Source organism: Mytilinidion resinicola, assembly GCF_010093595.1.
Source record: "Mytilinidion resinicola strain CBS 304.34 unplaced genomic scaffold BDZ99scaffold_19, whole genome shotgun sequence".
Classification (NCBI taxonomy): domain Eukaryota; kingdom Fungi; phylum Ascomycota; class Dothideomycetes; order Mytilinidiales; family Mytilinidiaceae; genus Mytilinidion; species Mytilinidion resinicola.
In genome coordinates this window covers 697,609-714,006 of record NW_022985455.1, presented here as the reverse complement: position 1 = coordinate 714,006, position 16,398 = coordinate 697,609, and the positions used below count along the sequence as shown (strand labels likewise).

Below are 16,398 nucleotides of genomic sequence, written 5' to 3'. Positions count from 1 at the left end.
CGAGGATGCAAAGGAAAGGGTGCCGGCCCCTATGCGTTTGTCTTTGTCCAAGAGTAGGAGACCGTCGAGGTGGAATGTTGGACGAGATGCACCAGGCCAACGAGCCGAGCCGGCGCTAGTGCACGTTTCCCCGGGTTTAATCCAAACTTAGACAGCATGGTTTAGCAGTGAGGGTTTCTGGCTTCTAAATACGTAAAAGACATAATACTGATAGTCTAGACTACTCGTGACTGTGTTGTGTTTGCTGTTGGGGTTGCTGTATCAAGCTGAGTGAGACAGGTCGTGGCACAAATTATGAGGAGCTGTGGAACGCTTGAAGAATTCCTACATACGCTTCAACCTTCGAGTGCGATTCTTAAATCTTGTTTTGCAGGATTCCAGGTTGCCTGCAAAGCTTCCAAGACAAAAACGAAGGGAATAGAGTAGTTGGATCAATGCTTATGCCGTCTAGTCTAACCCTAAGTCGACTCATTTAATTTCTAGAACGACAACCGCATCAATGAGCTTAGCGGCATCTCATTGTTGAACACAGCGTTTCAGCTCCCGACCTCATACCTATGCTCTAACAGCTCTTTCTCCCATGTTCTTCTATGCTTAATCCTCAGTCTGTAGGTAATGTAGGTAATACGGGAATTGTAGGAAATTCGAGCTTTCCCTTGAAGTAACAATATACTTCCCACGCCGCTGCTGCCCTTGTTCCAGCGTCAAAAGCTCTACGACCTTCGCAGGCACATCCACCGAGTCGACACTCCACCTCCGCTACCAGTTCCTCGCACTGCTTGCCCATACCAAACCCGGAACATATTGATAAGGCACCGACCTCGAAGGTGTCATCGTCGACAAAGAGGGTGGTAACCAGAGCATTCGGGAGGCAGACTTGGCTGATGGCGGCGGGATGTGCGTTGTAGTGTCAATTCTTGAAGATGGAGTAGGAGAGCATTAGAGACGTTGAATTTCGGGCGTGACGGCGTGACGGATTTCGGAGATTTGATCCTAGCGTAGATTGCCTGATCGAGTCTTCCCCACCTTCAGCTGCCATGGAACCGCATCCCGCGCCGTGACAAACACCATCAATTCTCCCACATCCACCCACGCTCTTCACCCAACATCCACCGACTATGTTCCGCTCGGAGCACCTTCAACCTCCCCATTCGTACGACGTACCTGTCCTCCCCTCCACAGCCCCCGGACGCCTCTCCAGCTACCTGCCCGACGAGATCCTCCTAGAGATCCTTTCCCACCTCCCGCAAACCCCGACAGGACAGGCCGATATCAACAGCTTCTGCCTCGTGTCTCGCCAGTGGTATGATGTCGGCATCACCCGACTCTACGAGCGTCCTCACCTGATCGGGTCTGGGTACTTGTGCTTCGTGCGCACAATATGTCCCTCGATCCTGCCCCATATCCGGAAGAGCGAGCTTGCCAGCCTCGTCAAGACGTTGAACTTGCGTCACATCGTTCACCAGGGCTCCAAATCTATCACTGCCAGACTACTTGCCCGTACCAAGGCGAGCCTTGAAGAGTTTGTCGCGCCGCAAGCTTCCTTCGCCGTCAACTGCTGGGCGTCTCTCTCCAAATGCACCCAGCTCCGCTATCTCGACCTCTCCCTCGTCTCTGAAGCCATATCTTACCAGGCTCTGGCTCGGACCGTGCGGTCTTTGCATGAACTTACCGACCTGTTTCTACCCCGTTGCTCAGCCGATTATCAGGACGCTGCGCTTTCCATGACGTGGCCACCGAAACTTCGCCACCTGCAACTCTCCGGAGGCATCCACGGGAAGTTTATGCAGGACTTGAATAAGCAACCCGAAAATTTCCCGCCGACTTTGACCCAGCTCAATGTCTCGCACGCGCCTAAAGTCTGTGCTGCAGACTTATTGGAGCTTCTAGGAAATCTCTCCACGCCCCTTACCAAGCTCGAGATTGTGAATCTACCCCAGCTACGAGAGGGGTCGTTGAACGAAGTCTTGAACATTTGCCCCAACCTCGTTGAGCTTGTCTTTGCTATCGACTACATTGACTTCGGCTTCGCCGCTAATCTCCCCCAAAGCAAAGCCGCTGGCGGTCCAGATTTATGGATGAAATCCCACCCTCTCCAAAGACTAAAGATCCTTACGTCGGGCGGTCACCACCCCGAATCCGATTTCTACTTCACCCCGGCCGATCTCTGGGATTATGTTGACAAGCGATGGCTCGGCAGGCTGCGCTATGTTGTTGTGGCGGACAGCACGGCATGGAACGAAGGCGAATGGGCTCAGGAGATGCAGTCTTTATTCGATGCTTTGGTCAATCTGGACAAGGAGAACTTCATTCACAAGAGATGGCACTATGCTCCAGATATCGGCAAAGGCTTGTCTTATCTGAACTGGAGGAAAACTCAGAAAGGCGATGATATGGCGCCTTCCTTGAGTATGTTAAAGTGGATATAATGCGGTGACCCGGATCACAGGAACCTTATACCAAGGAAGCTTGTACAACATAACACCCCGGTTCTTAAGCGAGAGCTTCTCGAAACTTCCTACCGGGCGTCATCGGTGCCTTGTTGATGGCACTTCGTCCTTGAGTTTCTTTCGAGATCATCTTACTTGGGCTTTATCTCGGGTCATGCGGAGCTCGACTCGCAACCTAATGGACAAGACAGATTGACACTAGGTTCAAGCCTAGTTGGACTGGCTCTCTAATCCCGCTTCTTTGCTCACTCATAGGATACCTGAGTGGACATTTTAATTGCTAATGTTTATAGGAACGAGTCTCTTCTTTACTGAGATGGTAGCGACCTCGGGATGCTTGTGGGACGCAGCCTGAGATATACTTTAGCCGATTGGAGGTTTAACGAACGATACGACTTTCTTAGACCAATTTGCAAGCGTGAAGTTATGGAGTTATTTTCTTGGACAAAATACTGAATACGCTTTTCAATTTGACTCCGTCCCAATGCACGCTAAATCAGCCTTCCACACAACCCGCTACCTCAAATGTATTGAAATTTCCGCCTCAACTCCCCGATTTTCCTTCTACCAGGAAACATTTCTTTCTACCTACCATCTCACCTCCTAAAAGCATCATAACTCGTCTCAGGCGTCTCTCTCCCAAAGAAACTAGTCCCACTGCTCTCCACCGTCCTCACCCTCGCCATCGCTTCTTCCCCACCCAAAAGCCTCTCTGCCGTAAAACTTTCAGAATCCTCCTCATACGCCCTACCCAACCCAAGCCTCGAATCCGGAATAGTCACATCCACGGAAACAGCCCTTGGCCGCTGATAGCCATGTCCATACGACGTTCCAGGCTCGCCCGCCTCACTATCCCCCAAACGCGTAATACTAGAAACACGCGTCGACCTCCCACTAGGCGCCGGGCCACCGAAATCCGTCATCGTCGTCATAGTCGACGGCGTCCCAGGTCTTGAAATGAGGTCGTCCGGGCGGCCATAGAGCTCCCCATCGCCCCCATGCTCCTCGCGGAACTCAGCACGACGCTTAAAGTTCTCAAAATCAAGGTCCTCTTCCTTAACGAGTTCGACATCCGGCAGCGTAGCAGGTGCGTTACCAGTCTCAGCCCCGGGTTGCTCTGGATCCATCTCCGCCATATACACGTCGGAGTACCCGAGCCCGGTACCCACGCGCGACGTCGTGAACCTGTCCTCGTTCTCGACGCTGCGCGCGTACAGCTCCTTCAGCAAGTGCCGCGAGCGCGCGTGCACCATGGGCGTCATGAGGCGCCTGTAGAGGGCCGGGTGGCCGAAGCGCACACCAACCCTATCGCTCCGTTTCCGTTTCTTCTCGGCGCTGCTGTCACCAGGAGCCGCAGCGCCGTCCTCGACGTCCGCGCCCTCGAGCTCCGCGAACGAGTGGGTCGTGTAGAACTGCATCCGCACATCGAAGCATCTCTTGCAGTACCACTTGAACGCGGCGAGCAGGAACGGTAGGGGGATCATAGCATACAGCATCCCCCCGCCGCGCACGCTCTGCACACTCCCGATGCCCTGCGCGCCGACGACGAGGGCGATGACGGCGTTGGCGAGCAGCACGGCGACGAGGAGACGGTTGACCAGCATGCGCCAAAACGCGCCGCCGGACTCGGTCTTGGTGATCAGCACGTACTGCAGCAGGTACGTCTTGAACCAGCCGTCGGCGGCGAGGTAGAAGGCCGTGATGGGCAGGATCAGGGGCTGCAGCGCACCGAAGCACAGCCCGACGGTCGCGACGAAGAGGAAGTTGTTGTAGTAGTCGGCGTACTCGAACGGCTGCGGCGCGCTCAGCGCGATCAGCTCGCGCGGGGTGGGCGCGAGGAAGCGCCGGCGCAGGGAGCCGTACAGGAGGGGCCACGCTTGAATGAGGTCGGTGGCGGCGCCGAGGTTGCGCTGCATTTGCCAGGTTAGCCAGAAGGTGGACAGGTTGCACAGCGAGATCATGATATCGGAGAAGAGGTGGCCGTTGCGGATCGCGGACCAGGTGTCGATGTTTTTGGCGCCGATGACGGCGGCGACGAAGCGCGAGAATTAGCCGAAGAGAGAGAAGACGAGGAGGTTGTTGAAGACGAAGAAGGCGTAGAGGCGGGATGTTACGTGGCGCTCGCGGGAGGTTTTGGAGTAGTCGCCGGAGTGTGTATGGAGTCGCCGGAAGATGGTGGGGATGGCGAGGTAGAGCAGTGTCTGCACGAGGGGTGCTGCGATACCCTGCGCGATTCCCCAGCCGGTTGGATGTGCGGCGAGGTTGGACTGGAAGCCTTTCCAGAATAGCCCAAGGTGGGAGAAGTCGGAGAGGAAAACGGAGGTCAGAACGTTAGGCACGATGAAGACGAGGGTGAGAGCGATCATCCAGATGGAGTCCGTGAATTTGCGGGCACGGCGCGAAGCGGGCGTCATGGGGAGGTTCTGCCAGAGAAGGTCGTGCGGTTTGGGGGCGAGCCGGACGATGCTGCTTCCAGGTCCCTTCTTACGAGAGGCGTATGCGACGGCATGTGCATCCTCAATGTGCGTGTAGGAAGCGAAGCCATAGGGCATGGGATCACGCTTATCGATGGTTTCGCGGATCTCGGTGATGGCGGTCTCGAGGGAACTGATGCGGGTGGTCAGGTACTCAATGGCATCGACCTTATCCGTTCCATAGTTTTTGCGGTCCTTCTTCGCAGGCTTGCGCGTGGGACGTTGTAAAGGGAGTTGGTTAGGGTTCTTGAGGTATTTAGCAAGAACCACTTCGAGTTTCTGGACCGCGTGGTCGTGCTCCTCGATCAGTTTAGGGATGTCTTTAACATTGCGGGCTATGGCTGTTCGAGGGACGGAAGGAGTGGGCTTTGCGGATTCCACGAGGTTGGCTATGCCGGCGTCTGTTCGGGAGTCTTTTGGGATTTGGGTGAGCTATATCTGGTCAGCATCCTTTCGTCATCTACATGTAGAGCAACACTACGAGATCACTGAACCTACGAGTAAAGTTCTCGAGTGTAGACTGGCCCTATAGTCAAGACTGTTGAAGTATGCCCGTCTCAATTTCCACACTTTCCCGTAATTCCACCACACAAAGCCACACACCGTCCCCTGGAACAGATATGCAACCACCACAAACGCCCAGAATTTCCTTCCGAATATGTATTGAGGCGTGAACTTCATCAGGGTTGCTACGTTCCCATAATGCTTGTAGACATCGTGTCCGCCCAGCACGTTTACCGGGATCAGGATTCCACAACCGAATATTGTGAGCACGATGAATGTATTACGCAGCATCCGCACGAAGCGGAGGAAGACGACTGCATCTAGCCCAATCTTCTCAACGAGTTCATGCTCGGAGATTTTCGTTGTCGGTGAGAACCAGGCGAGAGGTGCGCGGGATATGGGCGGTGGTGCATGTTTCTCGTCGGCATGTCTGGCGCGGGGTGCATAGACAGTGGGAGAGCGTGGGCGGAGGTAGCAGAAGAGGAGGAAGAGAGCTCCAGAAACGGCAAAGGACCAGACGAGGGCAGCATATATTGAAGTTGCTTGGATCTGGACCTTGTGGTCAACTACTGATGTATGCAAGGGTCAAGAAAGCAGTCGGAGTGTACATCGGTCTGAAAGGGATCTGCAATCAGATTTAGGAATTCGTCTGTCCCGCTCTGTGTTTGGCGGGGGGCCAGTGGCATGTTGGGAGACGCAACCTTCTGCAAAGCGAGTGGTGCAGAAGGTGAGAACAACGGGATAGGATTAAGCGCAGCCTCAAATTAAGTCAAAATACAACTGAATGGAATGAAACTTAGATTAAAAGAAGGATAAACAGTCGGGATAAAGAAGAGAAGTAAAGAAGAAGCCTGCAAATGTGTAATACTGTGCAGAAGAAGCGCTGAGTGGAAAATATGAAGAAAAATGGGACCGACGATACTCAGACGTCATGGCTTCGATAAAGCAACGGAAATGGTAGGCCTGCGCGCGTCGTGGCCCTTGCAGATCGACGATAACGTGCCGTGTGGCTAACGATGAGAGGCGTAGCCTGCAGATCGAGTTTGCTCGCGTGTGCAACATGACGGCGATACCTTTGTACCAAGGAATGGATAATTCAGACCGTGTGGGGCTTGAATAATTACGGTGTCGACGCTTGTGTTAATGATTATGGAAGGAGAAGATAATGAAGAAAAGGTTGATGGAGATGGAGTTCTGCAATAAGGTTTTCCAGCTGTTCTATAAATATCTACTAGCGGATATCTTCCCACGGGTTTGCCAAGATAAAGGGTCCGAATTTCCATCGAACTGTCTTGCCATGGCTTCATCAACCTTTTCCGACACTGCATCACTACTCTCCTAAACCCTTCCCTAAAACGCCATGCTGCACATAACTTCCACTTCGGGCAATCCTAGTATGGCTTTGTCACTGATTCTATACTTTCAAGAGCTGATTTTGGCCAAAATTGCACGTCTTTAAAAACAGTGATAAACAGCTTCGAAGATGCTCTATACATGCAATGCCTCTCGCTCGAGCGAATTGAGTCATCGATAAAACGTGCGCATGTGCTCAATGCTCACCATGCATTTCTCTTCCAAGACCGTCCCGTCCGGATACGTGAAAGTCACGTCGGCATCGGCCAAGAATTGATTCACCACCAAGGTGCCTCCTCTTCGAATCCACGTATAGTAACTTCTGCCGTACGCATATATCTTCGCCTTTAAAGTGCCTTCTTTTGCCCGGATCCAAGTCCGCCACTGGTATGGAACCACGAGCCTACTCACAGGATCGATCCATTTCGCCGCCTCTTCACATCCTGAACTGCTGGGGCCATGCAATATAAGCTGCTTGTCTCCGATGTTGATCATACCCGATGACATCTACTCAAAACATTAGTCTTCATGGGAAAGGCTCACGAGGCTCAGGAAATTACTGGGGGAGTGCAAAGGTATGTGCAGACAGCTCAGAATTACGTACCCCCCCTTTCTAATGTCGCCTCGCATCAACCAGAAGCTCATGTTATCACTGAAGCCATGCCGCCACGTGAGTCCTCTTCCGGCCATATAGCCCGTACGATCCGGAACCACTCCAGCCTGCTGGATGCGCTCATGGACACCGTATCCTTTCCCAATTTTCAGGACCTTACTGTCCACTTCGAAAGTCACAGTGGCCGTGGCGTGGACAATATAGCCCGCATTTTTCCGCTTCTTCGCCTCTAGATCCTCAAACAGCCCACAATAGTAGAACGCTGGATTCTTCTGCTCAAACGAGAGGTCGATCTTGAGGCCGGTCCCTTCTTGCTCTCCGGTTACGCGCCAACTCGGAGGAGTACCATGATGCGTGATGCCGCCAAGCATCCACTTGACATGCTCAGCACCTTCCTCAATTTTTATCGTCCCGCGCTTGTAGTAGTCCTCAAGGTTCTGGCCCTTATTGACCGTCAACGCGTTGGAGTGCATGAACTGCTTCTCCTCGTCATTATACTTGCCAACGACGAGCAGTGTCTGAACTACGTCGCAGTCGATAATCACCTCCGGCCCTTTTTGCTCGTAGATAAAGCTCCAGAACTGGATGTCTTCGCTCGTCTCGGCTTTTGCGCGGACTACGAAGCCGTAGTCGTTGAAGAATCCCACGCCGTCATCGTTATGGCGGAGAGCTTTCTCGATGGCGAGAGGGATGGGGCTGGTCTCTGTACCATATATGGCGCTGTTTTCGGTCATGTTCAATGTTCCTTCGAGTTCCAGGTGGATGAAGATGCGGAGTGGCCACGAAATGCTTGGCACTCTCAAAAACAAGTACCAGGATTTATGTCTGTGTTGGCCTTAACATAGGATTCTCCCGGCATTTCTCATTCCCTCGTACAAAGCTCTCGGTACTTTCAAGCTCGTTTGGGGTTGACTTTGCCGATGCAGCAAATTCCGTGTTGCCGAAGCCCGCAGCTCGAGTTACCCCTCCCCCAGATTCCGGTGGTAGGTGATATTTCCAGCAGATACCCGCTACATATACGTACGCTCGCCCGAAATCGACTTCTGAACTGCGGGAAAGAGCGTTGATATCCTGCGCTGTTGGCTGAAATATATTCAATTGATACTACTTTTGTCGCAATCCCCGAATGTCATTGGTAGGACTTTCCCGAGCCCATCAACTCTCTTAAAAAGAGACTAGAGCTGTGTAAGATGTGGCAAAGGTACTTTTTTTCGACATACTTCCATTTTTACGCATTTATATCTTTAAATCTTTTCTTTCGTGCCTTTTGAGGTAGTCCCTCAAAAAGATAGCTGACTTTGACGATGTTCCAATCTACCTCCATCGTCGTGAAGATTTTAAATTATTATATAATCGACCTAGGCTTCGGTATGATCGCAAAACAGTATCTTTACGGTTGTATTTGCTAGGATGAACCACAGCCAAAATTCTTATAAAGCCTACACTAATAGACTAACACTCACGAAGCAACTCTATTCGGTTAAGCTCTACCGAAGCTTTTACTTGAATTGCTAGGGCCGCCTACAGTCAGCTGTGCGAACGTGTCCTTAGTCAACCTGGAGCCATGTCATCGACATGCTCAAATATTCTTTTATTGAGTACCTTGCTTATGCAGGAGACTGACGGAAAGGCATCATGGGGTCCAAGCACGCTTTGAAACCTCCTCTATGAACGCTCGAAGGCACTATTGCTTATGTGAGTCCGACTCGGTAGGTGCAGCGAATAACTCCAATTTCCCGGAAACCCCCCAGGATTTAAGGAGAGCCTGCAGTCTGGAATCGAAACATAACTACCACACACGAAACTCTTAAGGATAAGCTTGTCGTGTTCCCCAGCTTCATTATCTAGGGCATCTTCGTCATTTAGGTGAATTCGAGGTCCAATCCAAAAATCGACACGAAAAAGCAAACCAGTCGCTCCATCTTGATAGCCTGATGCATCCTTCACTTCTAATTTTTCTAGGCTTCTGTCTGGTTGCTCAAGGGGGCCGGCTAACCTTTGAAGTACCTGCGTATTACGATCGGACAGAAGTCGTCCGCGTAGATGAGAAAGCCATCGGGGCTCTTCCTTGGGCTTTTGATCGTGGGTCATTTTGTGAGTCCAACATCACGCAAACATATACTCCCGCTAACCACGTCCTCGAAGCTCAATTCTGGGGAACTACCACCTCTGACCCTGCAATTAAAGCTGAGTTTGCAAAGATTGGGTCCGCAAGCTTCATCGCCTTTGATGATCGTTTTTACAATATCATTGGACCCAATTCAAAGGTTGAGAAACTCGTTGATCTCCCGGAGGAGATGCACGAGGCGCCCAACTATCTACCCAAGCAGAACAAAGTCTTTATGTCAGCTTACAATGAGACGTATGACTATCTCATTGACCCATGCTCTGAGCCACCAACGATCGAACAAATCACTGCAGATCCGCCATTGGAATCAGTGAATGGAGGGATTTTGGTCGGCGGCCAACTTCTCGTTGGGACGGATGGCTATCGCAATTTTAGCCCGCCGGGAATCTATACGTTAGACCTAAACACGCTGAAATCCGGCGTATTGCTCAACAACTACCGTGGATTGAGATTCAATACCGTCGACGATCTTACAGTCGACCACTTTGGCAATATTTGGTTTGTTGATGCCCCGTAAGTTAATACCGATAAATGCCCACTTGCATAGCTTTTACTCACAGATCTCAAAGACTCGTGTGGTTTATAGAAGGCGAAAAACCTGGCCTCCACAAGGTGTTCGATAATGCCCCGACTTTGCCATCAGCCATCTACGTCTACAACATAACCTCCGGCACCATCGTGTGTGTGGACCAATCTATGGTCTGGCCCAACGGAATCGCTTTTTCTCCAGATAGGAAAACTCTTTACGTCTCAGACACCCCTTTCAACCTGCAAACCGAGTTCCGCGGCGTCTTCGCATTTGACGTCACCTATCCTTATACGCTGAGCAACAAGCGCATGGTGTATCTACCCGACACGAACATCGTAGACGGGCAGTTGGCTTCACACAACTAGCATCGTTAGGGTTAGGGTGAATTTGACCCCGTATCAACCAATGACAACGTAATGTTACCCTTGGCCCCGTATTGCAGGGCCCGCCGCCGTGATTATGTCGCGAAGGTGTGTTAGAACAATAGGGGACCAGGTGCTTCACGACTATGTGACTGTCGCCGCCAATGTCGAACCTCAACATTCTCATCTCCGGTTCCGGCTTCGCTAGCAGTGTCTTCGCGTTTTAGCTGCTTCGAGCCTATCCCAACGCCAACATCACTATAGTCGAGCGTGATCCTTCCCTCCGCTTGACCGGCGCCAGCGTCGACATACGCAGCTCAGCCGTGGACATCATCAAATGGATGAGCGCAGAACAGGAGATCTGCAATCACACCACAAAGGAAGAGGGCATACAATTCGTAAACGCAAATGGCAAGGCTGTGGCAACACTCAGAGCGACCGGCAGATCAGACATTCAGAGCGTCACATCCGAGTTCGAGATATTCCGCGGGATGCTTACGAAGATCTTCATCGATCTAATTATAACACGGGTGAAACTCATATTTGGCGAGTCCGTGGACCACTTTGAGCAGCGCAACGATGGAGTGGCCGTCACTTTCGCAAAGAGCAAGGAAGTGAAGATGTATGACCTTCTCGTAGCTGCAGACAGCCTTGGCTCGAAGATTCGAGGCATGATGCTAGACAGCAAGCCGCAGGAGCAACTCTACAACGAGGGCGTTCATGTAGCGTATTTCGCCATCAAGATCAATCTGCTGCAAGGCGGCCGCCTGGCGAAATGGTACAACGCCACGGGCGGATGCGTTGTCTTCCTGTGTCCCGACCCCGATCCTGTTGGCCGTACGAGAGGCAATCTCATGAATGTCACCACAAGAGGAGATATTGAAACGAAGTAGAGACTCAACAAAGCTCTTCGTGACGGTAACAAAAGCTGCATGAAGCTGATGGGAGAGATGTTCCGCGATGCAGGCTGGGTGGCGCCCGAGGTTCTGCAAGACATGCGCGAAAGCGATGACTTCTACTGCCCTCTGTTCGTGCAGATCCGATCACCTAAACTACACGATGGCTGCGTGGTCCTGCTTGGCGATGCCGGCTATACGACACCCGGCTTTGGCACCAGTCTTGCAATCATCGGCGGTTTATGTCCTTGCTGGAGAGCTGTTGAGTCATTCTAGCGATGTCGATATGGCCTTGAAGCGGTATGAAGAGATCATGCTACCGTTTGCCAAAAGCTCGCAGGGCGGGGATAACGCGATGCAGCTACTCAATCCGCAGACCGTATGGGGCATTAGAATCAGGGACGCCATTTTGGGTTTTGTAACATGGGCGAGGCTGGATAGGTTGACAATGGGTGTAGCCTCGGCGCTGGGCTTCACAGAGAAAAAGGCCCCAATGCCTGATTATCAATGGCCGGCTAGATGAAGATGACATCCGTGCTTACTCTAGACACATCCCGTGGCCAGCTTCGGAAGTGATAGCTGTGCTACAATGGCTTTTGATCCCTACGAAAGGCTGCTTTGAACCAATGAGCTCGGCTCGATATCGTGGAGCTCCCGTCCCGTATGTGTATAAAAAGCCACCTGCACACTAATCACACGATCGGTGAGTCTACAGCGAAGTCCAGCCGACTCGAGAGCCACTGGGGAACGCCACTAATGACAGGCTTTTGCCGCCTTGCAGTGTTGCTCCTACTGAAAGTCCCGCAAGTAAGTCCAAAGTCTTCTTTGTTTCATCAACTTGCGCTCATAGTCTCAGACTCTCACTCCACAAAATTAAAGATTTGAGCTTTCCAGATGGACGACAGCCGCCGATTTTTTCAGGCTCTAGCATCTGCAATCTTTACGCTGTTCTCATACCATCAACCATACTGGGAGTGGCACATGCAAGAGCAATCTCTTGGAGTGTACAGCAAGGGTCAAAACTCGAGAAGTTCGTGACGCAAGTGACGCGAGTGACGCTGCCCAATAGTTAATTGCGATCTACGGGTAGGCCGAGTATCACTCGAGGCGGCCTACCGAAGTCAATAGTTGGATGGTGAAGCCGCCATCATTTCAGTAATCAACGCGATGTGATTGCGGTTTGCTCCCATACGGCGTAGAACGCCCTGAGCTTGCGTACCCTGGATTGGGAATAGCTTGCACGTCTCAATGGAAGCTCGACAAGATATGAGGCTCCTCCGCCCCGTTTGTGTGAGTATGCACGTTTGCCTTGTTCCAACGCTTGTTCACCGCTTGTCCTGTCTTTTGACCCTGCAGAATGGCTGCAGCTTCGACTATCAGCCCCCTTCTCTTCGTTTTAGGTCTTGCAATAACCGTGCTCGTTTGGCCCATATGGTGGACTAACCTGTCTGGCAAGCAGAAGGTTCTCCATGCTGTTAGCCTGGTCATACTCTTCTTCGTGCCTTTTTCTTCTAATCCTCACTTTCTACTTTGACGTCCACCATCCTCCCAAGGGCTGGGCACCTGCTCGCAAAGCCTTGACTCAAGCCTCGCATCAAGGTCTATCTTCATTCGACGTAAGCTCGCTGTCAAATCCATTCGATCTTCATTACTGAATCATATCTGAAGTTCCTGAGAGAGATACTAACCTCTCAAGCCGCCGCCCGCCCCACCCGAGCTGTGCGGCATCCAGTAGTCTCAGTACTGGTAGCGTCATTGTGTTATGCGATGACGTTCACATTCCTAGCGTACGATCGTGGAAAGAGCTTTATGCGAGCGATATGGTAACCGATTTTTCAGCTTCAAATCTTTTAAACCCAGAAGTGGACTCCGAACCGGAACCACCATTATGTGGGCCGCTTTCGATCTTTCATTATTTATGAACCCGTGTAGACTCAGCACAGCCATGAAGGAGGCTGAGGACAGCACTGACAAAAGCAAAGATCGCAGCAAAGAGCGCCGCAAAGCCGTTCGGTGCCTGCTAGTCAATAATTGGGCACTAATTATTCTTTGTATGGCACAATTTCCCCTTTTGGTTGGAGCTGTGCGCTTCTGGTTCAACATCTTGTCAGAAAATACCGCGGATGGCATAGAAGATGTAAGTACCTGGCCACTCTTGTCTCTTTCGATCCACTAATATTCAAAAGGGCTTGCTGGGGATGCTCATACTTTGGTCGTTCCGATTCGTGCCTTGGACCGTGTGAAGGAAGGCATTCGCAGAACGTCTGTCTTCTGGTACTCCTCAATCAGTCATGCACACCGATTCCACATCAAACCTTGTGGGCACACGGGCTTGTGGAAGCAGCAACCATGATCCTATGGTACGAGCACCTCCAAAATACTGATGTCGTTTGCTAATCACGCGGCTGCTATCTAGCCAACCATACCCACCTCCTTTGAAAACCCATCCCGAGCCTCGACTGCTGTCAGTCTTGAAGAAATCATAGTCGCTTGAGGCGATGGACTGTCAATAAGACCAAGTCGGCTCACGAAGGAGAGTAGGGCTGGTTGTTGATATCTTCGCCCGTATACGCGGTTCCCGTATGCAGCATAGCCGTGTTATCGCTGATCAAGATGTCGCCCTGCTCCCACTCGAAACGCAGCGTCACGCGACGGTCATACAGCAGCGAGTTTACAACGTCGCAGATCTCCTGCGAATCGTTCTCGATGGTGGTTTGGAATGCCGAGAACTTGGTCTTGCTTGCAGGCCATGGCTCGTGCCAGCGCACGCATGGGGTGCCATTAACGGGATGGCGGACGACGAGGGGGAGGTTTGCGATCTTGCTGTCCCAGAAGCCGTCGGTGTCCATGCGCCAGCGGACGGCTTCGAGGCGTTCGACGGTGTAGGGGTGCGGGAGATACTTGAAGAAGAGGCGCGAGGAGGCGAAGAGGGTGTGTCCGGTGCCTTTCGGGGCCGTCGCGATGCAGGTGAAGAATTGGAATCTGAGACTCATGAATATCTAGTAACGATCAGGGGTCATAGACAAGTATAGGGGTAAAAGCAGAGAGCCAGTAATACTCACTTCGGTGGCTTCTGCAGTTTGATCTCGTTCCCATTGACATCAAGCATATCAACCCCATTCTCATCTTTCTGCGTCATGTACTTGAACACGCCATCATAGTGCATGGCCATGGCCTCGGAGCTAGTAACGTTATTCTCCAGCTTATCTTTGCGCCCACTGTCTTTAACCTGTTGCAGGGTCCCAAACGTCCACGGCTGTACTTCCCCAAGCTCGTGCGCACGGCTGATGAAGATCTCGCGATTCGTCGTCTCCGCAAAGCCACGCAGCACCACTAGAGACTGCAATTGTGCTAGTGCTCTCAATTTCCCGGCGTCAACATCGCGGAACGATGGCTTTACGCCAGCAGCATCTGGAATCCCGTGGATGATAAGCCCGCACGGGTAAAGGTACTCGAACTCAACTTTGAGTGTGGTCGCGCCGAGGTCGTACAGCGGCGACTTCTCGCGGTAGTAATAGGGACGCCCGTCTCGATACATCAGTTCGTGTGTGTCGCGGACTTCGTCGGCGTGCACAGTGCGAAAGGAGCCATCTACGCCGACAGCGATGCTGGAGTGCCACGGTGTCATAATGTAGCCGCCATTTGGGGGAGGGATGAGGGGGACCGTGAGCTTTGTTTCGCCAGTGGAGGCATGGATAGAAAGACGAACGTAGTTGGCGCACTTGAAGGCAATGGCAGCGGCGAAAGTCTAGCGTAGGTTTAGTCTTTTAGTGATCGAAGAGAAGAACGAAGGGGCAACGCTAGTATTTTGGGATGAAACGGGGACTCACCTTGCCACGAATAATCATCTTCAACGCTAACTGCTCAATTGCTTTCTTGAACCGCCTCTTCGAGATTTTTCCATCCATCATCGCCTTCGTCAGTCTGCTGTGCGCCAGATCCTTGGTCAGGAACTTGATGTACCCCTTGTAGGTCATACAAATATCCTTATCGTTCCTCACAGCCTCCCTGCTATCAAAATCCGCCGGCTCAAACTTCGCCATCAGCTCTCGACGATAGCATCCTGCATGCGCCAAATACTCCTCTCTTGTCAGATCCTTGCTAGTACTCTCATGTGTGCCGAGTATGTCAACGATTCGGAGAGTATTGATGTGCCTCAGATTCTTCGCCTTGATGATATCGCGCACCGCAGTCGAGTACTCCCAAACCTCGCTGTCTTCAATACCCATCAGATCATTGTATACCAGCCCGTCGGAAGTAATGGTTACAGTAGCACCATACTCATATATTTCCCGAATGCTTTCACAAAGCCCGTTCAGGTGCATTAGCGCTAGCTCTTCTCCTAGATCTGGCAGCGAGCCCAGGACCTTGTCGACCCGGTTCGGGCTCTTGAATGGGAACGCGGGCAGCACCATCCGCACCGGCTCATTGTTCTTGACGTACTTCTCAACGAGGGGGAGGAATTTTACTTTGCCCGCCCATGGAATATCCGATGAGCTGCTGTTTTGGCCATATCGCTGGATGATATCGATGATGCGGAGTGCGAGCTTGGTGGAAGGACTGTCAGGCTCGAAGGTAAAGCTATCTTCAGCGAGCGAGGGAGTGCCAGGTGTGCTGATGGAGGGTGTTGGGAGAGGACCCAGGCTTTCGAAGCCAGGCGCGGTCGGAACGTGACGGTTGGTGGCTTCGTGGGTGCTCATCAGAGTCTGGCTCTGGGAGGAGACGGCTGGCGACGGTGGGCCAGGAGAGGAGGTATGCGAGGAGCTTAGTTTCTAGAGATGAAGGGAGAGGGCATCGACGCGCTCTTCGAGGAGAGAAAAGCGAAGCTCCTCTGTCTGTTGGAGCTGGCTGGGAAGCATGGAGTTGGTGGATGGCGACTGCCATTGCTGCGCGTGCTAGCTTAAGGTAGTTCTCAAAGAGGAAAGGCTAGAAAATGCGAGAGCTGTGGTCAAATTCAAATCGCAATATATAGAGTATAATTGAGTGTACAAAAGGCTGCGACGAAGAGAGCCTTGCAGTTTTTGACATCAGGCAGCCAATGATATCGTAAAGCCGGTCTTTTTGAAGTCAAGGAAATACACTACGACTG

The 16,398-nt window shown here is 51.9% G+C and overlaps 5 protein-coding genes across 5 annotated transcripts; 3 read left to right on the top strand and 2 right to left on the bottom strand.

Moving 5' to 3' along the window:
* Positions 1-1,118: 1,118 nt before the first annotated feature.
* On the top strand, positions 1,119-2,429 carry BDZ99DRAFT_524994 (uncharacterized protein; the record flags this gene model as incomplete). The annotated part of the gene is made up of 1 exon (XM_033725958.1): positions 1,119-2,429. One exon carries the CDS (start codon positions 1,119-1,121, stop codon positions 2,427-2,429), a length of 1,311 nt encoding a protein of 436 aa, XP_033572248.1.
* A 617-nt stretch (positions 2,430-3,046) lies between these two features.
* BDZ99DRAFT_480675 (uncharacterized protein) lies at positions 3,047-8,128 on the bottom strand (the record flags this gene model as incomplete). Its single annotated transcript, XM_033722344.1, has 6 exons — positions 3,047-4,360; positions 4,565-5,356; positions 5,423-5,977; positions 6,989-7,288; positions 7,325-7,340; positions 7,386-8,128. The coding sequence occupies 6 exons, from the start codon at positions 8,126-8,128 to the stop codon at positions 3,047-3,049; spliced, it is 3,720 nt and encodes a 1,239-aa protein (XP_033572247.1).
* Positions 8,129-9,544: 1,416 nt separating this feature from the next.
* On the top strand, positions 9,545-10,395 carry BDZ99DRAFT_346312 (calcium-dependent phosphotriesterase; the record flags this gene model as incomplete). Its single annotated transcript, XM_033714439.1, has 2 exons — positions 9,545-10,035; positions 10,092-10,395. Coding segments are annotated over 2 exons (795 nt in total), but the record flags the coding sequence as incomplete, so codon positions are not given.
* A 182-nt stretch (positions 10,396-10,577) lies between these two features.
* On the top strand, positions 10,578-11,870 carry BDZ99DRAFT_511310 (uncharacterized protein; the record flags this gene model as incomplete). The annotated part of the gene is made up of 4 exons (XM_033724535.1): positions 10,578-10,605; positions 10,651-11,273; positions 11,307-11,570; positions 11,608-11,870. 4 exons carry the CDS (start codon positions 10,578-10,580, stop codon positions 11,830-11,832), a joined length of 1,140 nt encoding a protein of 379 aa, XP_033572245.1. The 3' UTR covers positions 11,833-11,870.
* A 1,864-nt stretch (positions 11,871-13,734) lies between these two features.
* BDZ99DRAFT_511309 (Clavaminate synthase-like protein) lies at positions 13,735-16,193 on the bottom strand (the record flags this gene model as incomplete). The annotated part of the gene is made up of 4 exons (XM_033724534.1): positions 13,735-14,291; positions 14,372-15,057; positions 15,140-15,869; positions 15,949-16,193. The coding sequence occupies 4 exons, from the start codon at positions 16,191-16,193 to the stop codon at positions 13,835-13,837; spliced, it is 2,118 nt and encodes a 705-aa protein (XP_033572244.1). The 3' UTR covers positions 13,735-13,834.
* Between the last annotated feature and the right edge of the window lie 205 nt (positions 16,194-16,398).